The sequence below is a fragment of the Lampetra fluviatilis genome, chromosome 11 (assembly GCF_964198595.1).
Source record: "Lampetra fluviatilis chromosome 11, kcLamFluv1.1, whole genome shotgun sequence".
NCBI classification, from domain to species: Eukaryota; Metazoa; Chordata; class Hyperoartia; order Petromyzontiformes; family Petromyzontidae; genus Lampetra; species Lampetra fluviatilis.
Window position 1 is genome coordinate 14,352,577 of NC_136285.1, and position 23,593 is coordinate 14,376,169.

Consider the following 23,593-nt stretch of genomic DNA (forward strand, 5'->3'; position numbering starts at 1 on the left):
TTTGTGTGTAAAAGTGACGTGTACTATCCATATGCATAGCATCGTAATAAGTGCTTTGTGGTGAGAAGTGGGAATGCTGTGAGCCCATGATGACCTAACCAGGTAGTCTGTGCTAATTTGTATATGTGGTAATGGAGCAATTGCTTCAAATGTAGATCATTTGGAGGGCTCATGCCTACGGACTGTTTATACATTAGTAAAAATTACGACATACTGTATAAAATAAAGACCAGAAGGCATGAATAGACGGGGCTGTGACTCATCTTGCTTGCGCTGTCTTTGCCGCCGGCTGGTGAGGTCTGCTAGAGAGGTGGATGTTGAGGGTGGTTGTGGTCGCTATCTGGGGGACATTTAGACGAGTGCACCTCTACCAGTTTCCGTTTCATTGCACCCACACTGCGTTCGATCACTAACACTGCAGATCAAAACACTTATTCCCTCGCATTGCGCGACTTTGAAATTCCCCCCCCCCCCCACCTTTTGCCCGGCGATCAGCAACTGCGTAAAAAAAAAGTAAGTTAAGCATACGGTACTTGCAAACTAGATGTTCCACATTTGTAATACTAAAGTGTAATGCATGTCAATGCATTGTTTTGCTGTACTATACTTCTATGCTCCCACGTGTGAGCACCACACCTTCACCAACCTGCACTCGACAGCGTGGCGATGGTCAAACAACCTCCACGATCTGCACGGCATCGGGCGGCCCTCATCCAGCAGTGGATTGACAAAGACCTGTACATGTACATACTGTACATGTCTCTACCATCAGCACATTGATCTTGCATCCAGGGGGAAATTTTGTCGCACCCCAGGCAAGTTTTCATTTCGATGATCGATAGAATATTACATACCCGTTTAATCTCGCATATATAGAGGTATCATGTCACATGTATGCCAACATATTGTAATCGTACATGTCCAAACACGGCCATCATCTTCGTGTGGTGACCACTCGAGTGATTCCTTCCCTGACATCGTCTCTCAATCCACCATGTACGGAGTACGAAGGCCAGGAGCCACTGAAGATCAAACCTCCTCCTGGTTTGTCCCAGATTCGCGAAGAATGTCCCGGTGTCCAGGAGCAACTGTATCAGAAAACACAATAATCAGAAATTGGTCCTGGTTCACGATGTCCTGGACTCACGATTCGGGATGAGGTCAGGGCTTTTGAGTAGTGGGCAGAACTGTTGCAAAACTTGACGATTGTGTCGCTAAATTTGGCGAGTTTTTGGGTTTATTTTGCAACAAAATGTTCAAGTATCCTCCGACAATGTTTCATACTTGGTGAATTATCTACTTAAGACTTCACTTAAAATTATTTGGTAATGCTGCGCTGATAGTGGTGCACAGGCAATGCGTGTGCTATTAATCAGGGTCAATGTCCGAAACGTTGCCAATTATACATTTTTCGCTTTTAAGGCCACATTTCTCGCCGAATGCGCGTGTATTTTATGACTTCAGTGCTATCTAGCGACATCTAGCGACTTTCCTCTGTAAGAAGTTGGCAACACTGGAACTTGCGAGGGAAGGGCCCGAATCCATAATATAGGTTTTTTTGGTTATTTTTTCAGTTAGATCGCGTAAATATGTGTCGTTAAACCCGCCACCACCCGACACAGCCAATTATAAAGGTTTACCACGTAAACAGAACATGCCGATGCGTTACTAGTACAGCACTAACCGGTGTGTTGGAGAGCAAATCCACAACATTTAGAATCTGAGAACGACGTTTCGCCAGTAATTACAACCAGCTTCATGATGGATATTGGTCGCGAAAGCCGACGTGTTAAAGGGCCCCCTAATGTCTGTGCAAAGGGCCAATTAGAAGATTGGCAGACTACACGCTTTCCTCGTGGACTTATAATTATTAAACGGCTAAAGACACTTTGGGGCAGTCCATAAATGACGTCACGCACCTAGGGGGCGGGTCAGACATTTGTGACGATGTGTGACGAAGGGGGGGGGGTTGAGAAATGTGACGTCACATCAAAATGCGCAACTTTAAATAAATATAGACAACACGTTCTACTTAATTAAATATACTTTATAATAAATGTTTTCTCCTACAACATCAGAGTGCATTGCCACATTAAATACGCACTACAATGACAATAGTTTAAAGCTATTTGAAGCATGTTTCATTTTTTTTTGGAGGGGGGCAGAGCTTTGTGACGTATATTTGAGGGGGGGTCTATGCCGTAAAGCAGATCGCCCGTGGCCTCGTATAGCCGTCGTAAATTCGGGTGGCAAATCTGATTGTCGTAAACCGGTGGTGTAATATTTCCCAAACTTAAATTTACATTTTTTTACTAACATTTAAAAATCACGCGAAAGCAGCACTTCGTTGAATAGTAACTTTTCACAAATGTTATGCGCTCAAAATTTTTTTTGGTAAAATAAATTCCGTACAGAGTAACAAACTCTCATTCGCCCAGTCCAGTGTGGTGGTGATGGGGGTGGTGAGATGCATAAACTCAGAGCGCGCAAATACCTGGCGGGTATCTCGATCTGACATCTCCGTCCTGTGTCTGCACATACACAAAGAAACAAACATAGAACACGTCTTTACAGACCAATATTATCCAGAAGCGTGTGTTCAAGTGTTCAAGCAAGCGCCCTTCTGCGCCTCATGCGTGAGGCCTTTGCTGTGGCAGAAGTCGCCGCGGTAACGCGAAGCTGCTCCAGCCTCAAGGGAGATCCCTGCAGGGCGATGCCGGCATCTTACTGACGCAAAGACACTCGGAATTCTGAGGGATAACGCCGCTTCCACGTTCGCGAGACGATGATCAATGAACGAGGTTCGTCTCCGCACCGGAGCCGGTTTTGACTCTCGCTCGACGGCGGCGGAGGAGGCGGCAGGAGCGGGTCACCCTCAGCCCCGAAGCGCACCGGGGTCTGTGTGTGTGGGGGGGGGTGTTAAAGAGCTACGATTGTTGTAATCGTAGCGACAGTACCGTGCACAGTCGATATCATCGTGGTTGTTGTTGTTAATTTAGCTGAGGGGGGTGTGCGGGGTGAGGCCGCCCACAGCTCTGGCGGCGTTTGCGGCCTAGCGCAGGCTGCGGGCGATCCCGGTTCGCATTCCACTTCTCGCTCCGAGCCCTTCGAAGTAAAACAGCGACGACGAAGACGACGTTTTGAGTCGTTCAGCAGCGATGTTGAATCTGCACAGACGCGTGGAGGAGGCAGGGAGTCGACATCTCGGCGTGTTCTCTGTCGAACGCGTGGGAGGTTTACATTGACAGCGACCGCCACGCAAACTCCTCGTACATTGTGCTGACTTAAGAGGTACGTATTCCACTATCGACTACAGTGCTTACATTCTGTTTGTTTCATTTAAAATGCACGACGCGTTTAACGCATATACAGTTTCATTAACACGAATCCACAGCGGCTGTATGCAGGTGGTTTACTGAATGCTAACACACGTTGTGTGTTCTGCGTTTACCGCACAATGGTTAACTATCGCGTACATGTTTAGTGCGAAACGCAAATATTCTACACATTGTGTGTTAAACAGTGTGTTAAACAGTGCATTTAACACAGAAACGGTGGGTAATGTGTAACACAGACTATGTTGATATAGCACACATTGTGAACAGTACACACGGTGTTTACTATCGCACACAATGTATAACACAAACATAGGACGTCACAAAGTGTTGAGCATTTAACACAAACGATTATGGTTAATGAGTAACACAGACTATGTTGATATAACACACATTGGGGACAATACAGACGGTGTTTACTTTCGTACACAATGTATAACACAAACACAGGACGTCACAAAGTGTTGAGCATTTAACACAAACGAGACTGTGTACGCAGAGAGTTGGAACACAATGGAGTGCCCGTACAGAAGATCTGCACGCGGTAAGTCGACACAGATCGCTGTTGTAACATGCCCATGGAGCTGTTGTGTGTCCCCCACACTTAATTATGTTATCAGCCTGGCACACATCAACCACACACGAGAGCTATTTTTCAGAGGTAACCTGGCCACACCTGATGGCTCATCGGAGTGGATGATCATGTTAGGGAATTTATAGTAGCCGAAGAACCCTAGCCACAGTCATCACTGACATCACTTCGTTAATACTCTTTGGTTCCTTCGGTAAAGTCACGTAGGTATAAAATAAAATAAAATCACTTCGTTAAATGTAGCTTCCTTAATCACCACAGCCATCAGTCTCAAAGCTGACGAGAGCCAGGTTTATGATCAATGATATCACTGGCAGCGCACTGACTTGAGTCTTACAGCTCACCATCACATTTTTTTTTATTATTTTAGGACGTTTATTGTTATACGTACAGACTCGAGTATATTGTGGCAAAAATGTCAACTTACTATCCATTAATTTTTTTTTTCAATGGTGGGGCAGGACTGTCTTATTTATAAGAGATGTCAATATTAAAACGGGATGAACGATCCAGGAATACAAGTCATTAGGGGGGACATCCAGTGCTTGTTGATGAGTTGAGTTTACATCGTTATATTGTGCCGTTCGGATGTATTAACGGGTGTTTTGTGTTGCGTTGTATATGTCAAGGGTCCTCGCGCGACACGATGAGCGTCCCGCAACTTTTCGAAGACCTGTGCACGGCGCACATGGTGGCAAACTTCAGGAGGCCCCTCACCGAAAGAACGATGCCCAACTGGGAAGCCATGAAGTCGAAGTTGAAAAAGTCGGCGTACACCGCTTTGTTCAGGAACGTCTTGAGCGGCGAAGGAGGACCGCGCCAGGAGACGGTGGCATCGGAGGAGCGCTCGCCAACCGTGAAGACCAGGTTGCTCATGGTGTCCTTTGACATGCGGGTGAGAGGAAGAGGCGGCGAAGCCGACAGCCTCGAAGAACTCGGGCAGCAGCTGGAAGACCTGGCGGACGATGGCGTCAGCGCGGCCGTGGTGTTTCTCCTGGAGCTCGTCGACTCGGGAGGCGCGCTCCGCAGCGGCGGAATCGTTCCAAAGCGTTACGGAGATGACGCTGCGCCCAGCAGAGTGTGCAGGTTCAAGGGGTATCAGTGCTGTGACCTCAACTACTTTGAAGCTGATTGCTTTGCGCAAAACACGTTGAGAGATCCTCTGTTCGAAGATGAAATCGAGAGGAACATGCAGCTTTTCACATCCACTCCTGGAAGTGGTCTCGCAGGAACAGGGTTGTTTAAACAGAACACGCTAGTCTGTAATGAGTACGAGAAGCAGACACATCTGTCCTTGTTTGGGGCACTGGTTCATACTAAAACAATGGACATGGACATCAAGCTTGATCTGCCATCCATCCCTGACAATGTGGATATTACTGGCTTGTCCATCAAGGTGAATATACTGCTATTATAAAAAGTTATTAAAATGTTTTTAGCTTTCGTTGCATGAATTCTAGATTTGAAGCTTTCGTGACTGCAAGGATTCATATTCTTAGGTTTTTTCGGTAAAGTCACGTAGGTAAAACATCAAAATTAATAAAAATGAAATAAAATAAAGATCACGATGTTTCGGAGGCAACACAAGTCTCCGTCATCAGGTGGGACCGTCACAGCCAGATTAGCTGCATCAAGTGAGGCAATGATTCAAGATGTAATCCCTTAAAAGCAAGTTGAGGGGGGAGGAGAGGGGGGGGAGCTCATCAGAATGTGGTAGCCAATGAATGGAACGTATCGGGGGGGAGGGGGGCGGGGCTCAAAGACGGCACGGAATGCCACGTACAACGCATCGGGAGGGGGAGGGGGGCGGGGCCAAAAGGATGGGCGACGGCGTGCGCCCAACGCAGTACGTGGCACTCCGTGCCGTCTTTGAGCCCCGCCCCCCTCCCTCCCGATACGTTCCATTCATTGGCTACCACATTCTGATGAGCCCCCCCCTCTCCTCCCCCCTCAACTTGCTTTTAAGGGGTTGCATCTTGAATCATTGCCTCACTTGATGCAGCTAATCTGGCTGTGACGGTCCCACCTGATGACGGAGACTTGTGTTGCCTCCGAAACGTCGTGATTTTTTTTTTATTAATTTTGATGTTTTACCTACATCACTTTACCGAAAAAACCTAAGAATATGAATTTCGTTGCATGGTTTTCTACTCGCGTCACTCATTAATGGTAATGGACACGCATCTCATTGCAGCAACCTCTTGACAAATAGTATTACAACTCAGGCTTTCCTGGGTAAATAATTGGAGTTATTATGCAAATAATACAAACCATAGCATATAAGACTGGATTCAAATATGCAGTATGTCTTTCGTGACGACAAGATATTTTGTTGTGGAATACGAATCCGTTTACAGGCCCAAATAGAGTAACCTGTCTGTGTACCGCAACCCCAAGTAGATATAGTCTGCCTGGTGGCGAATTTCACCTTGATTTCGGCATCACATACTTCACCATGCTGCGTGTGCTGTAGGTTCCAAGTGCGTATGACCTCTCTGACGACGAGGGCTTCCAGTCGGCCTCCAACCTCACTCCGGACTCGCAGGTGGGGAGCCACCTGCCAAACCTGTGGGAAGCTGCTCTCACCCACACGGCGTGCAAAAACAGAACCTGGGAGTGGATTGGCTGGTAAGTGAAATAAAACTAAATGGGGGAAAAAGTATGATTTTAACCCAAGGAATGCGGCCTTGGGTTCATGATGACTTTGGTGTAAATGTTACGCCCCAGAACTGGAAGTCTGTGAAAAAGAGCTACATAGCTCATCGGATTCCTCCAGTCTATGTAAAGATTCTGATTCTGACTTGACACGAGAAAAAGGGAACAATAAGTCATCTTGCGTGAGCAAATATACATTACTGCTTGTATGGGTCTTCCAGGCTTCACCACTTGAACAGTTTAGAGTATATCCAGACTACAGTTCAGGGTTTGATGTTTATTAATTCCTTTGCATGACAAAACATATTTAATTTATACATTCATAAAAAAAAATGTACTGACTCCTGCAGGCACTGTACAAAAGAGCAAGATAGGGATTATTAGAGCTTTATTTGCTCATAGTAAAAACAAGGGAATTTATTATACATGTGGAGTGAGAAAGGAAGAGCATGGTTCTGGGAAACATGTCAGTAATTGATCAAGACATGAATAGAATGTGTCAGTCATAGCAGACAAGATGAGGAAGGTCGTAAGCCTGGATCTCATCAGTGCCAGCTCAGTGCCCTGACCGCTGAGCCACCCAGCCAATTCCACAAATTGTATTGTAATTGTTTCTATGTCGGCTCTGTCTGTGCGACACTGGTGGTGTAGCAATGTGTGTGTTGTTCACTTTGCCCAGCGGTCCACGGAAGAGCGAGAAGCCGTTTGTGACGGAGGCCGGGAGCGCGGTGTTTGACCGCGTGTGCAGCGTGCGCCGTGCGGAGGCGCACCTCCTGCGGGGCACGACGCCGACTCCGATGTCCCTCGTGCCATCCGCTCGCCTCATCCAGGATTCCCTCAACGTGCTGCTGGGTGTCGTCTCCAGGACCTTTTCTTTTCACCACGTACGTGTTTGACGCATATAAATATACGCCGCAGATTTTGACCACGTCCTTTTTTTTTTTTTACAAACCCCTAAAAGAGCCGAGGCACTGGTAACGGGAGCGCCACGCGACTTCTGCGTCGGGGTACAGGGCCGGCAGGCGTTTGTGGTGCGTGACGGGGTGGCGATGTCGGGACTGTCCACGGAGAGCCTGCACGCGCTGCTGGGCACGCTGGCCGAGTGTGGGACACTCTACTGGAGGCTCTGCAGCTTCACGGGGCTGTCCTGCCGGGAAGCCGGCCAGCACCGCGGCTTCATCTTCCAGGTTAAACATCGTACTGGGCGAGTCGCACGTCACGTCATAAAGCTTGACTTGACTGCTTGAAGAATGAGGCTACCAAAATCTCCCAGTCTTGATTTCTTAAAGGTCCTCTCATTGTTTTCAAGACTGTCTCAGGTTTAACGTTTTATGGCCTCGTGCTTGCACCTCTGATTAGCACGGTTGGCTACGTACGTGCGAAAGAAGTTTATACATGACATGGACAAAAAGTTGAGCTGTGCGGTTAGGGTTCTGGGTTGACAAATTATATTTTGTCCTCATCTTTTTTAAACTATTGTAATTTAAACACTTTATGGAACTGGTGTAGTTTAAAATTGCAGCGTTTAGAAAGCTTGTCGGTGATAGTTTGCAACAGTTTCCAAGTGAGACGCCGCACATGTGTTAGAACGTGCCTCGTCTGACCCCTCTGGGCGTGCAGGCGTTTGTGAGCGGCATCAGCAGGTACCTGCAGTACTACAAGGCGTGTGTGCTGTCGGCGCCACCATCGCACAGCCTGCTGTCTCTGTCGCACGCCTTCCGACAGCTGACGCAGCAGCTTCGGTTCGTACTGCCTCCTCCACTGTGTCGTTAAAAATGTCGAGAACTTTGCATTGTTAGTTTCTATTGTTTCATCGGTTTTGAAATGTGTGTATGTACATATATGCCATTATTGAAAAATAGTTTTTTTTATCAAATAAGAAAGAATTGGCTATAACCAAATTACCCAGAATACGGCCTATCCTATTAAACCTAAGGAGCCTGGATAGTATTTGTACGGGCGACCACAATTCAAAACGTGTCATAAAGTGTGAGGCTACACGGTGAGCAACAGAGGGCAGTGCAGCAAACTCCATTATTGCACTGTTAGGATGCTCCTGGCACGTCTGTGCTTCCCTCCTTCAGCAAACCCACACTGACCAGGGTAGTGTGGAAAGACCGTCATCCAACAGTGGATTGGAAAAGGTCTGTTTGTCAACATGTACAAAGAGGAGTGACGTATCGCTTGGTGTTTTACAATTCAGTTAGTTTTCAACACGATTAAGGTAAATTCCTTTGAACACAGTTACCAGCCTTTTTTAGGTGTTTTTGAGACGTATCTATACAAATGTAAAACACATCTTTGATCGTTATCATTGTAATGTACGGCTTGGACATTTGTAGGCTAAGCATGGAAATGTAAATGTACGCTTTATTCACTTTTTTTTAAAGGTACATGAATGAGCTGTGCAGAATTCACACAGACGATTCAAGAAATGGCACCCTTTTCGACAACTGCCCAAATGTAAGTAGTTTCACTTAAAATATATTTAAAAGCCACAAATTGTTTGTGCGCTACAAGTTTGTCGGAATGGCAGACATGAAGATGTAGGATGCCTGGGGGAGAGGCTGACCATGCTTTGCATGTTGCAGGGGGTGCAGCTGTTGTCATACCTCTACAAGGAGGCCCTCTGTTGCTCTGATCAAGGAAATTACTATGTTATTCTGTCACTACTGAGGAGCTCCTGTGAACCATACACCAGGTGAGCATTAAACACCGGCTTCCTGGCGGTCTGCACTCTACTACCTCACACGTGCATGGAACATTGTGCAACCATTTGGTGGTTATTCGTTATTCAGGGTAAAACAATTAATTCACCGGGACTTGTTCAGATATTACTCGCCACCAATGTTAGCCATGGCCAGGAGTTGAACTCGGCTCGCGCGAATCGTAGCCCAATACACGAACTGCAGCACTTTCACTCTATGCCTGGTTATAGGCAGAGCAGTGCTGTTGCTTGAATGTTGAATATGAACAGCGATTGTTGTATCCTCTCAGGTTTATCCAAGAGTGGGTTTACAGCGGCCTCTGCAGAGATGTTTACGGAGAATTCATGATCCGTGTGAATGAAGACTACCTCCTGTCTCGAGGTAATTGTTCATGGCAGCACACATTTATTAACACGGCTTTAATTGCGTTATATGATGACAACATAGAGGACTCTTAGTCCCAGACTTGTCAGTTATATTTACAGAAAATGTTTCAACATTGTCCTGAAAATACGTCACACTTATGAATACAATTAAAAGTGAAAGATTTTCCCTGCTTGGCTCTTGTTGCTATTGGTGGGCATAAGCCAGCTGTTTTGAAAATTCAACATGCCCATGGAATGACCGAGTATATTCATAAGATGGCCAAGGTTGAGTTTCCAAAAAGTGGGACTTTATTAATACCTGACGGATTAAAAGACTGGGTCAACCCAGAAGCAGGATTTGAACTTATAACTTCCCAAATATGATGCACACAGTCTGGCCACAGCACCAACCATGCGTGTATTAACATAACACTCGTATTATTGAAAACACACCTCTTTGGAACGTAGTTAATCGTATTGGTCATTCAGATTTGTAATGCTTGTGATGGATGTGGGTCCGTAAAGTCCAGGTTATATGGATCTGATGTGAAATCACTGTTGTATTATAGAACCTATGTTCCAAACGTTTTCATTGCTGCTCTCTACTTTATTTACTTAAATGTTGTGAGTTTACTCTCCAACACACCGTTGTGTTGAACTAGTAACTAATTGGCATGTTTTGTTTACGTGATAAACCATACTAATTGGCTGTGTCGGGTGTTGTGGCGGGTTTAACGTTATATTTATATTTGCGTGCTCTTACCCAAAACACCTCTTATGGATAATATTGGTTCCGAAAGTCTACGTGTTAAACTACGTTGACCTTTCTTATTGGGGAAATTGGTTATACTGTTTCTCCAACTATCTATTGCAAATCCCACAGGACTCGGTGTTTATAGTTTTGTTTCTCAGACCTGCTCTCTGTGTGCTTGACAACTGATGTTTTGTCCAGACAAGCACTACTGGGGCCAGGGGTACGTGCTGGCCCCTGTGCAAGCAGACGAGAGGGTTCCCTTCTTCCTGGGCAGCCTGGCTGACGACATTTACGTGTGCGGAAAAACCATCAACCTCCTTCGCCTCTGCCAGCCGCAGGTAATCCAATCCACCTTAAATATATTACACACTCTTGTTTACTGTGCAGTTATATCTATTAATTATTGAACAGTTTACATTATCACCCTTGAAAAAAGATCTGTTTCATTCAAATGGCCTTGTCTGCCTCAATAAAGTCTGAGTCTTAATTATCCTTGGGCAGATTATTTCGTTTGTGGATTAACCGTGCTTGTAAAAGATCATATTTATATGCCCCCCTGATAAATTATGAGCTGATCCTCACTCTTCGAGGGTCAGTGACTGCCAATATGATTGCAGGCATGTTGACAGGTAAACTCATCACTTTATGAAGAAATTAAACCAGACGACACTTTTGATGCCTTCACTCACATTCTGCATCGATATAAATTCAGTTGAAGAGATGGAGAATAAACCCAATATCTAAGCCACAATATTGCAGATAGCAGGAATACAGTGGCTAGAAATATTACAAGGATGATGAATATATGAGTTTGTCTGCACAAACATTTTTTTCTTTGGTAGCATGGTGACAAAAGGAACTATTCTTTTTTATAGACGTTTGTAGCATTTGCCTACTTTTGCCTTTTCACGCGTGCATTACAGAACTACGTGTGCTGCGCTGATGTCGCTGTGCCGCAAATATCGGTGACGTTCTCCCTGGCGGAGTTGGTGGAGATCGAGCGGAGTTGCGCCGACTACACGAGCAGCATGGAGCGCATTGCATGGGAGAGACGAGTTGCCCGTGCGCAGCAGGTAATGGGACAAAGTGGTCGGAAGAGAAACGCAAGCAGCTGGTGTTGGAGTCGATGACCCCTTGTAGCTTTCGTGAAAGCATGCGGTGTGCGACGCTCATCTTGGTGTTTTAACATTTCAGGAGGAGCGAGCCGCAGTTGCACGGGAAGAACTGGCGGTGCAGGTCTACCGGACCATGGACAATGCCCTGGGGATTGCCAAGGGTAATAGAGACCTCCCATTGCAATGAAGACGGACATTATCATCATCGACCACGATCAATCCACCACGCGCGTACTTGTACAACACATTTTCAGCTCCAATGTCTTTGTGCCCTGTCTTAACCTACGCTGATCAGCTTGTATGATGTATGGTCATTTAACCCCCACGACCTGCAAGACATGGGGAGGCTGTCATCCGAAAGTCTATTAACGCATTAATCTGGTAATGTAAAGTGCTATTTTAGCCGAGTCATGTTGCATCGCTACGAACCATCTTATCCTACCACAGGACACCAGATGGCGCAAGCGAAGGCATTCCGAGACGCCAAGAAACGGGTTTTTCAGGAGCTGCAGGACCAGTACAACAGGAGCGTGCAGGTACAACGGTCTTTCCCAGCTATCGAGACTCGACGCACCGACGTTGAATGCTGCACAGTGTTGTAAGCACTGACGCCCAGTCGATGTTATCTTTCAGTTTGAGGCATTTACGATGCCACAGGATAATTCCTCATGCGTTTACACGACCATGTATTCAGTCGAGGTATTATAGATAGTTTCATAATAAAGATTTTGGGTTAGATCGCGTGAGTATAAATGCGTCGTAACCCTCCACCACCCGACACAGCCAGGAAGGTTTAATTGGTGTGTTGTTTACGTGACAAACCTTAAGGTTTGCAGAAAAAGCAGAGCGTTGTGCCAAAATGTTGTTTGCGTTGAGTGAAATCCTGGGCAATTCCAATATATGTTACCGTGGCAAAAACAAATAGATAATTTTCTAAAATGTAATAATAAAATTGTTTAGATACAGTTGCAGTGAACATAAAAACCATAAATACATTAACAAGATAATGTCCACTTTATTCTGCTATAACAGACATGAGTAATATGTTTTTGGAATCGCCCTCCCCAATCTTGGCACAGGATGTTGGCTATAAGCCTCGAACTGAAAACATATCCATGCTGACTGATGTCATATTTCCATTTAACAAGCAGTATCGTTCTGCTGGGATTCTCACACGTGCATTGTGTTTAAACAGTCACATTTACAGAGTATTCCAAGTTCACGATAATCTCATTCTGATGTGTTTATTTTAGAAGCAGCAGACAGACAAGGACAACAAGGTCACGGAAGATGCTGAATTGAGGAAAAAAATGCTTGCTCAGCATGAACTGCTCAGTGCTGAAGAGGGGATGTTGAAGAATCAGGCCAGGTTTGTGGAGCTTGAAAGACCCACTCCCATCCGTCAGTGACCGCTCGACAGTCGGCGGTCGACGACCAATTTGTGTCAGCACTTCTGCTCGTGATATTCCCCACGACGAGCTGGGTCTACTCCGTAGTGTCATCCCCCCTATCCTACCACCACGTCCATCTTCCGCTTGCCCTTCGATTTTTCCAAGGGGGCGGCGTTCTTTGCTGCTCTAGGGCTCCCTGTGAGTCGCCTCCACAAACACTCGTCCAGTAATTCCCTGTTACGTCGTTTCGCAAATACGCCCGCACTTTATTAATACCGCGACCTGATTTGCGTCGCCTCAACCCCACACTTAAGTCGCTGACAGCATCGTCCATTCTTTCTCGTATCCGTCACCGCGGCCTTTGCCTCCACCACATACCCTGTAAATCGCTTTGATCGACATTTCGATATTTGTCACCGCACCTTTCAGGAACACATCCCCAACGTAAGCAGGAGTCTTACTTTCATAGAGTTATATTTTACATTTCAGTGTCAGCTTGTTGCAGATTATGCGAGAAAGTTGATATAATTTGTTTTAGGATGCTCTGCGGAGATGGTGACTCCCAACAATACTCATTTGAGTGTTTAAACTCTTTCTGATATGAAAATAAAATTTGTCTTTAGAATGCAGTCTTAAATTACACGTTAAAGCATATGGAACAAATCATTTTAAAATGTATACGGTTGGAGAAGCGTAATAGGGGGATATAAGCCTCAACAGATGTGTCAAAGTTCAGCCCGAAAGAACTGTCGGCAATTTATTCCTGCTATCTCAACTAGAATCTGTTCCACCCCTAGTTGAAGAGGGCATTACAGATTTCTCTGATCTGGATCATGCCAAGTTCCTTTTTTTACTAAAGGCTTTCTATTAAAAAAATGTGTCCTGTGTGGGGCAGTTTGCAAAGTGCTGTAGGTTTAAATGGGGCCCGTTTTCCTCCTGGAGGTTAATCGTAGGTAAGGATTCATGTGTGTGCGAACGTGCTTGTATTTGGGGAGCGGTAGCCTCACGGTTAGCGAGCTGCACTACAAACCCAGCGACCCGAGTTCGATTCCCGGCCACGGCCAACACCAGTTATGATTATCTGGGCCTCCCCGAGGTCGACTCAGCCTCAGATCAGTACCTGGTGCGGTGTGTAAACATCGCCCCTTGGGAGACGAAGGCAGCCAGGTGTGCTGGCCACCCGCTCCCTCGTGTGCCATGCCGGCCTTCATAGGTGCTGCTACTCAATAACATCGCTTGCCCCAACAGTCTGTTAAAGGCTATTCGGGGGGTGGGGGGGTTTTTGTGTTTGGGTGCACATCTAGAGAGGAGTTGGTGGCACTCTACGGAAAGCTGTACGCGGAGGCGAGGAAGCGCGAGCACAGGGCGCAGTGGAGAGGGCGCAGGCTCGAGCTGCACGGCACCCGCACGGCCTTCCTGGAGCGCCAGCGTGCCGCACTGCAGGTCAGCCTGCTGCTGCGACAAACTACGTGCACACAGCCGCAAAGTCATTTTATATGTTGTCGAAAGGAAAATGGGAAAAAAAATGTCCTCTCTTTACTTTTTAGGATGAACTGAAATTGGAAAATCGAACGGAAAGAAGTTCAGCACCGGTTGTGTCTGGGGGAGTGGAACGCAGAGAAGTTGATTCTGGAGGTGCAGTGGTTAGAGATGCAGTCGCTGGAGAAAGAGTCGTTGAGAGTTTGGAGAGTCGAGACTTTGCGACGGAAGATGTGTTTCCTGGAGTGGTTGAAGCCGTTTCATTGCCCTTGAAACCAACCACCCCTTGTAGCCTTCTTGGAGAACATTCCAAAGATGCCGTATCTGTAAGATGCATTTCTCCAACCATGTTATACGCGGCGACCACTACATCCATCGCTGATCGAGTCCAGCCTTTGCGTAACGAACTGGAGACTGCAACCTTCACTGCAGTTCCACACGTGACTGACATTACCGGTTCTCACGTGCAGGAAGCTCCTGACATTCTAAGATCGTTGATCCACTTATCTCCAATTACAGAGGAGTGTGATGTTGCCAATCCACAATCCGAGGAGCATGCGACACTCGGTCGTGTGCATGTAGAGACGACACACAAAGGGGTGGAAGCGCCGACGTCTCAAGAAACCGCTCGTGGACGCGACACCAAAGCCACCGTCCGAGTTGGAGAAGGGGCTGCACAAGGTCACGTCACGGTGCCTGTGACGCATATTTACGGCCACGTTTCCCAATCGAGCATCTGCTCATCTGGGGTGTTGGCGACATTGGAAACGATGCACATCCCGAAACGCAAACAGACGAACGCTCACGTGTCTGACTCAACGATAGGCCACATATTGAACCCGGGCATAGAAACCAGGGGTGACCAGATACGGCTGCAGATGAAGAATGTTATGAGAGAGAAGCGAAGCAAGGAACATCCGTCTGAAGGTGAGCCCAGCATTCTTTGTGCATCCTGTGATAGTTGATCTCACCAGACCTTGGAATCTAAACAGTGCCATGATTGGCGACCACCATTTACAGCAGGGGGTGTTATAGCTGCAGAGCTACATGGTGGGCAGTTCAGCAAAATCTATTGGACTGTAATCGATGCCCCCACACCTATGCTCCCTGCCTTCCCCATCCCGCACTGACCAGCGTAGTGAAGTATAGTCAAATAACCCCCATGACCCCCATTGTGTGGGGAGGCCCTGATCCATCGGTGGACTGACGATGAACTATCGTTTATAATGCTGCACAACACGGCGATTTTTTTTATTTGTTCTCTTACACGACAGCTCATGCAGTCCCTTGGTTTTTATTGATTGAAGCAATAGCATACATGCTTTACATCTATATTTATTAACGGAGATTTGCGTTTCTTGTTAGTGAATTGCTGTTAATGTTTAATATGAATTGTAAGATGATATCACTTGTGAAATAAAATGATTGTTTATTTTTTTTGGCAGAAACACATTTGGTTGAATTGGACGCAAACGGACCGGGAGATGTGGTGGCGGTTTTGTCATCTGGCGATGAGAGTGTGGTAATTTTACACCATTTTAAAATTCCTTGTTAATCTTATCCTACATGTGCCTTATTAATCCTGTACGTGCCTTGCTTGTTTGTCTTTGAGTGGGTTTGTCTGCCAGTTACAGCAGGTAACGTTCGGGACTGTGTTGTTACAGGAGCCGGTGACACCCACCAGTCAACACCTGACATCACCTGAATTGCTGCTCAGCCAGAACGTGGCGCAGCAGTTTGAGACGCTGGCGAACATGTACGAGGCAGACAAATACCAGGATGGTTTTCCCAGCATGTGTGAGTACACCGGCCAGGTGTCGACTGTGTTGTGCTGTAGGTGGCAGTGGCGTAGTGTGGTTGGCATGGGCCCTGGTGTTAGGAATGAGATGGTGCCCCTCTGTACAATTTCCCCCCACCCCCCCCCCCCCCCCCAGTGCCTGGGCCCCTCCAGCCCATGGGCCCCTCAGCTCCATGGGCCCCGGTGCACTTGCGCGCCCTACACACTCAGTATCTACGCCACTGTGCAGAAATGGGCTTCACAAATGTGACCTCTTAGACCTCCAGGTGTTTATTTTTTATATTCAAAGGTTGAGACCTGTGTAGTTACAAGGGATGTGACAATGTGTTAATTAATTGATTCAAATTGATTGTAAAGCTCATGATACATGCATCCATCTTGTGTGTAAGAATCAATATTTTTTCTATTCTTCTTATATTAAAGCATCTGCCGCCACTGGGGGTCAGACTGTTCAATGCTGTTAAAAAAAATCTATTCTGGAATAGAATCGCAACCGTGAATCACAAGCATTCATCGAATCACCAAGGAAGGGTCAATCCTTCCACCCTCATTGCTAACCCAGCGGCTTTGTGTGCCCAACAGCGAGTCCACCAGTGGCTCACCTTCTGCAGGCCATGGTCCACCACGAGAGCCACTCCCATGCCCCAGCTGAGCTGCCCACGGGCACCGCCACCGACCACACGGCCGTGACCGCCAGCCAGCGCCTTCCCCTGCCCGTCCTTGTGAAGAGGTCCATCATTTCACCCATTTTGGCTCAGTAAGTATATTTGCGAGTTATTATACAATGGGGTTGCCACTTTGGAATTTAACAAAATATGGATAAAGATCACGCAAATAAATGTTGCTCTTCAAAGTTCCTCATCCATCATCAGCCACAATGAATCTGCTGCTTGGTGATTGCCGTCGCAATCTCTCGCGGTAATGGAACGTAACAATCCACTTGCTACCTGCACATGGGCTCATTTCATCTCTCCGTCTCCTTAGTGGATGTACTCTGGGGCTTCATTCCTCCTTTGACTGCCATTCCATCATTAGCCTCAACCACCAGCCATCGTTCCTTTTAGCAAAGTAGCCTGCCGGAGGCCACTAACTCTTCAATTTAATATTTCTAATTTGCGTATTTTCTCGAACCCATGTGTTCCTTTCTGTCCCAGTGCAACTCCAAGCATCCACCTCTCCACTCGACTGTGGACACAATTCAGCTCATGTGAATTAATCAAAATAGGAAAAATGTCTCATTCCATTGTGTTCTCAATTTCCCATGCTTGCAATGTGTTGTGCTTGTGTGTTTCAGGATTTCAATTGTAAATAAAGCAATTGTAGAGTATTACATTGTAGACCTGAATGTGAAGACTCATTTTGAAGCATTGAAGCATTTTGTGTTGTTGGAAGATGGTGAATTTGCTCATTCCTTGAGTGAACAGCTGTTTGCAAAGGTAAGATTTCCATAACTTAAAATGTTATAACACATTAATATGGCTTCATTTGTTGTTTACAACTGCAATTGAAAGTAAATTTACACTTATAGTTGTGACAAAAATCTAAAGGCAGTGCCCTATGTGCAGGGATATTGTCCTGCTATACGTGAACATTTGTTCTATTGATATTGTAATGCCTTAATGGCTGAAGAATAGGAGCCATAAGCTCACAGTACATGCCAGGGAAACTCGGTCTCATGTTACTTATAACCAGGCAAAGGTGTTGTGCAGCTTGCCAAGAGTGTGCAACCTGGCACTGCCTAGAATAGCTCGGGGGCACAAGTACGGACGGCACTGCTCGTAGCCAGGCCGGTGAGGGGAGTGTTATGTCTGCCAGGGGAACTCTCCCGTGTGTTTTTGGTGTTACCGCGTTTTGTTCAGCACGATGTCCGACGTTTCTCTCCACGTGCTGGCGGAGGCATCTTCGGAAACTGAATTAAATTGACAAACAACACGCGGTGCAACCCAAAAACACATCGGAGAGTTATACAGCACAGCCGTGAAAACTCATGCAGTGGCATTGCTCCCATCCTACCTGCAGCCAGACACACGTGTTGGTTGTGCAGTTTGTCACTGGGACTCACACTGCTTGGAGTAAGGATGGTGAATTTTATTTTATGTTATACCAGGGGGCACTAGCCCGGCGCTACGTAACCACGTTGGTTTGTTGTCCCGAACCTGCCAGTGGGTGCAATCCTTGGCACTTAGTGCAACCATGCTGGTGCGTTGTGTGTGCTGTTTGCCATGACGGCTCAGGCTCACTGCCTGTAGCCAGGCGGTTGGGGAGCGTGTTCTGTTTGCCAGGAGACGCGGTCCTTGGCACTTGCCTGTAACCATGCTCGCGTGTGCAGCTCGCCAGCGGGCCGAGTCCAGCGCAGCTGCTCAGCCCCATGCCCCTCAACGCCATGCTTGGCAAAGCACTGCAGGAGAGTCAGCACGGGGACTCTCTGCCTGTTGCCAGCCTCTCCCTGGCTGTCAAGCGGGTGCCTGACATCTTCAAAGCAAATGACCCCGACGCACTCAATTGCCTGCAGCTCGGCTACAAGGTAAATGCACGCACGTGTATTTAGTCGCAGTTTAACAAGGTAGACGTTCATTTATTTAAAAAAAATATCAACTGATACCGCTGAGATCCTGGGTTCGAATTCAAGCCAAGCACCTGTGGTTGAACTGGGTTTTCAAGTGTAGTGAGTTAATAGTTTCAGCCCAATAACCAATGACTGCACAAAAAGCCATGACATTAAATGTGGTTTTGCACTTAATTTAACAATTCTATTTCGGAGAATTAGAAATATATTGGCTGTCATGCGATGAGCATTGTGGGGGAAGTGCTGCCCCCCTGTCTGAGGACCAGAAGTTGCTTGAAGAGATGTCAGAGGTAGCTTTATGATATCCACTTCCGTGTGGACTGTTTTCTCACACTAAGTCTTGCACCGCTTTGCAAGAAATCCGAGTGGATTATTATTTTCATGGTGCGACATGATGCCGATAACACCATCAGGATAAAACTGGGGGGAAAGACCAAAAATATGTTAAGTTTAGAAAACTCATTGTGTTAGTTTCACAAAGATATTATTCTGATATCACGAAGGGGTACGTGATGCATGGATGTTGATGTAGAGTGCACTGTGCCTTTGATGTGCAGGTGGACTGGCCTCTTAACATAGTGATCACGGACAGCTGCTTGACCAAATACAACAAGGTGTTCTCAGTGATGCTGCAGCTGGAGAGGATGGTTTGGACCCTCAAGGATGTGTGGTTTCACCTCAAGAGCGGAGGTGCATGGTGCACACACGTGTCAAGAAGCCACACGCAGGAGCACTTGACTATGCGTAGAACATCACTATCATTTGTTTTGAATTTATAGGAAACATACTTCACCACACTGGTCAATCTGGGTTGAAGGCAGCAAGCACAGACGCTGAAGCTTAGAAGTGCAGTACATTCGTGGATCTTGCTGCCCTCTGCTGCCCATAATGTAGCCCCACAGCAGCCTATAAACATCTGTTTTGCACACGATCCAAGCTCGATCTTGCTGACGAGATTGGGCGCGTTCCTTGCAATTTAGTCATAAGCTCTCGTTTAACAATTTATAAACCCCATGGTAATTTGGCAGTGTTGATCCAAGCTGAAAATAATACCACGATTCCTGACAAGTAATCACACTGGATGCACAGCACAATCAAGTGAATGTTAATTAAAATAACTCGCCCTTAATGGCTTCATGTGTGTGTATTGCAGCCTTTGTGAAGCCGACCATTCACTCTACTCAGTTCCACCAACTGCAACTTTTCAGGCACGAAATGCAGCATTTTGTCAAGGTCATTCAGGGTTACATCATGACGCAGATCCTTCACGTGAGCTGGAGTGAGTTTCAGGCGAATCTGAAGACTGTCAAAAACTTGGATGACCTCCACAGAATCCATGCTGAATACTTGAACACAGCAATATTCAGGTATGTCACGGTGCACACTCCCTGCTATGCATGTTGATGCGGTTTGCCGTTAGGACTGTGTATAGGGGTGAGTTTGACACTCGGCATTAATATTGATCAGCAAGGCTAGGTCTAAATACTCAGTTTCTACAGTTGAGTTGTGTTCTTAATGGGAGGTCACGTTCTGAACACTTGATTTGTAACCTCTGTACATTCTGTATGGTCTGTCATGTTCATTGCTCTATAGCAAGGTGTATGATCTGCATCACAGTTCTTAACTGGCGGTCCATAGGCCACATTTGGCCCATGGAGTGGCCCCTGTTCTGTGGCTCGTCGAGAGAATTGGCTTGCTGAGAAAGAGATCAAAATTTGTGAGTTGAAAGAGCGCAGGAGAGATAAGAGACCAGGAAACGAGGCACAGATTAGTGGTCACACGTACAGGTGTTATGAAATGTCATGATGGCCCATGAGCATACCAATTTTATTGTGGCCCACCTGAAACTAGTTGCTATAGAATCTTACTGCCAATGCACCAATAAAGCTGTCATACGCCTCTTGCTGCTCACCGATGAATGTTTTCCCAGGGGTCTCCTGACAGAGAAGGCTGCGCCAGTGATGAATGTGATTCGCAGCATCTTCAGCCTCATCCTGCGGTTCCATACGCAGCTGGTGTCTCGCCCCTGGGATTGCCTCCCGCACGGGGCCACACATCCTAACTTCGCTCTCCTGAGAGAATCCCACCAGGCTTTCAAGTATTACTCACATTTCCTGCACAAGGGTGAGTGGAAATTACATCTTCTTTTGCACATGGAGGCATAAACCCCACCTCTCCCAAACCCCTCCGTTGACTGTTATAGTAGTGTCTCTGTAGGATTTGGATTAATATGACTTTCAGCTTAAGAAAATTTCAGCAAGCTTTTACGTTTACATGTACAGCACTTTTCCTCAATCCACTACTAGATAAGGGGCTTCCCAAGCCATTTAGGCCATTTGGGTTATTTTACCATATTTCACCATGCTGGTTCGTATGGGTCTGTGAAAGTAGGTAGCATAGACAGAGCATAGAACTCCATTACAACAATGTATTTGCTGTTGTGGCTTCTACTGACCATCACGAAGGACAGCGCACTGCAGCCGTCTCTGACATCCTGGAGTGCATGGTGGTGACACATCCAAGCACACTCCAGGCTTAAGCCTGCTGAAATTCGATGGTGTGGTATATTGTGGGTGATTTGGTCATATGCAGAGATTACAGGTGGGATATGATCATTTTTGGTGTTCTTAGGAGTACCCATCATAAACGCATTTAATTTTAAGAATAAAGATCTGTACGCTGGAAATCTTTAACATCGATTTGTAGTCACGTGGTAGTATTGTATGTTGTTAATGCCCCTGCCGCTGTGATTGAATGCTTTCTAACTTTCTTATTTTCAGTTGTGACAAAGCTGGTGAGCCGAGGATATCAACCTCACCTCGAAGACTTCCTCGTACGAATCAACTTCAACAGCTTCTATACCGAACGGCGTGCTTCACCATGATGCTAATAGTCCACTGTTGTTAATACATGATAATAGTCCATTTCCTGTACATATGTCTGGACTTTGCAGTGTGCCTGCATGGTTTTTTCCCCTCTTTCACGGTCACCCTTTGGAAAGCCGCATGGAGCCCCCACTGGTGTTTGTATGAACATTACTAGATGGACAAAAGGTACCAGGGAAAGCAGAATTTTGAATCGTGGTGTAGAGATGCATCGATTCAGTCCCGTTAGGATACATGAATCAAATGACATAAGAATTGCATTTGTATTCATGTATGTTCTAATGTGTCCACATGACCCCCTCCAGCCCACACACTTGCTGTGATATTTAATTTACACCCCTCTGTTTTGTGACTGCGCTGTTTTCCAATGATGTGTGGTGCGATTGCCTTGTTTTAAATTGTGGTCTATTTAGACATTTCATAAATCCATATTGTGAGGTTTAGCTCAATTTATTCAAATCTGTTGAACAGCTGATGCCTTGTGCTCTTATCACATCACATGTAATATATATATCAATCTGTTCTTATTCCATGTCGTGAAAATGCAAGTGGTTCATAAAAAAAGTTATGTTAGAGTTATAAAATATCGTATCCAAAGCACTGATGGAGTATTGTTTAAACATTTCCAGATGCCATGTGGAACACTGTATGGGAAGGGGGGAACAGGGGGTGAGGGGAACAGGAGTGAGGGGCTGGGGTCCCAGATCCTGGACCTGGCCAACTCAACCCCAGGCTGCCCCTTGGCCCTTTGGACTCTGGCGCTCAGGGCTCAGGGTCTTAACTTCACAGTGGATTAACAAGGACTTTATGCAAATTGAAGTGTATGCATATTCCCTACATGAAACATTGTTTTGCATTTTAATCAGGTTATTCACTATTCAACATCGGTGGTTTATGGGGCGTTAATCATTTTGCAGCTCTGAGCCAGTGGTGGAAATTCCACATTAATATGACGGGCACATCTTGTTATTGGACAACTATTGTGTATATTTCCACACAGCAATACAATGTCCATGACGATATTTTCCCTAGGGTTAATGGCTATACGTAAAATTTAAGTTGTACATTATAGGCGGCTGATGTGTAGACATTCACTTTACATCTTTGTTTACTGAAGGATGTGGCACTCAAACCTTTTTTAAAGCACTTGTTCAACAGAATTGGTGGTAACCCTCGAAAATATTTCGGATTGTTAATAAACGATGCATTGTATATATTTCTCCTATATTTAACTTACTAAAATAGCCACCCAAAGTCCCGTGGGCTGTGGTGTTTGTTTCGCTTGTGTAATTAATTAAAACAGAGTTGACATTCCACAGCCGTTACTTAATTATTTCAACTTGTGAGCTTAAAATAATCTAGAGTCTACAATGAGTTGAAATGCAGCACTGCAATGAAGTAATGTTCACATGATTTATAATATCACGTCCAAATGTAAAACGTATTTTATTAAACCGGCATATTAGATTTTGTGGGCACCAAGACTGAATAAAGTAATACGTTGAGACATTTTTAAACCTTTGAATACATCCAACAGGCTATGCGTGACAGAAAAAAGCAAACTTTCTTGTTTCTGACAAAGTGCATAGATAGAAAATGTAGGCAAGTGAGCATGGAGAGTTCCGTGCTTAGAATCGCACTGACAGGAACATCCACGCAAGCGAGAGACATTCGCTTGATAAAGCCGCGCTTTGGTGGACACGTTTCATGTCTGGCAGTGAACACGAACGAGCGAGTGACTCCCCCCAAAGATGAGAGACGGAGCGACGACATCGGTTTAAGTGCAGAAGCTGCATGGATCGTTGCATTATATGCATACATGTTGAACTTCTTTCGCACGGTACGTAAGCCAACCATGCTAATCGGAGGTGCGGGGCAAGGACAAACTAAACGCAACAAGAAGTTCTAAATAAATGAGTTTTAAATCTTGATTTAAAAGTGCATAGCTCC

General features: G+C 45.9%; 1 protein-coding gene across 3 annotated transcripts; it reads left to right on the top strand.

Annotated features, from left to right (window-relative positions):
* The first annotated feature begins 2,445 nt into the window (after window positions 1–2,445).
* Window positions 2,446–22,855, top strand: TUBGCP6 (tubulin gamma complex component 6). Of its 3 annotated transcripts, XM_078861095.1 has the most exons (27): window positions 2,446–2,801; window positions 3,176–3,291; window positions 3,835–3,879; window positions 4,557–5,323; window positions 6,401–6,555; window positions 7,262–7,466; window positions 7,596–7,769; window positions 8,203–8,324; window positions 8,973–9,045; window positions 9,174–9,283; window positions 9,580–9,671; window positions 10,608–10,747; window positions 11,333–11,482; window positions 11,604–11,685; window positions 11,972–12,060; window positions 12,778–12,893; window positions 14,220–14,358; window positions 14,463–15,321; window positions 15,840–15,916; window positions 16,059–16,191; window positions 16,775–16,949; window positions 17,487–17,628; window positions 18,522–18,716; window positions 19,316–19,448; window positions 19,912–20,125; window positions 20,689–20,882; window positions 21,539–22,855. In XM_078861095.1, the coding sequence occupies exons 3-27, from the start codon at window positions 3,849–3,851 to the stop codon at window positions 21,640–21,642; spliced, it is 4,671 nt and encodes a 1,556-aa protein (XP_078717221.1). In that variant the 5' UTR covers window positions 2,446–2,801; window positions 3,176–3,291; window positions 3,835–3,848; the 3' UTR covers window positions 21,643–22,855. The 3 variants fall into 3 exon arrangements, with proteins under 3 accessions (XP_078717221.1, XP_078717220.1, XP_078717222.1); XM_078861094.1 differs by having other exon boundaries at window positions 2,446–3,291; XM_078861096.1 differs by lacking the exon at window positions 3,835–3,879 and having other exon boundaries at window positions 2,446–3,291.
* Window positions 22,856–23,593: the final 738 nt, after the last annotated feature.

Coding starts and splice junctions, on each gene's coding strand:
- TUBGCP6 (XM_078861094.1), top strand. CDS start 3,849: ATGGAGTGCCCGTACAGAAGATCTGCACGCG. Junction 9,672..10,607: donor AGACTACCTCCTGTCTCGAG/GTAATTGTTCAT, acceptor TGTTTTGTCCAG/ACAAGCACTACTGGGGCCAG. Junction 12,061..12,777: donor AGTACAACAGGAGCGTGCAG/GTACAACGGTCT, acceptor TGTTTATTTTAG/AAGCAGCAGACAGACAAGGA.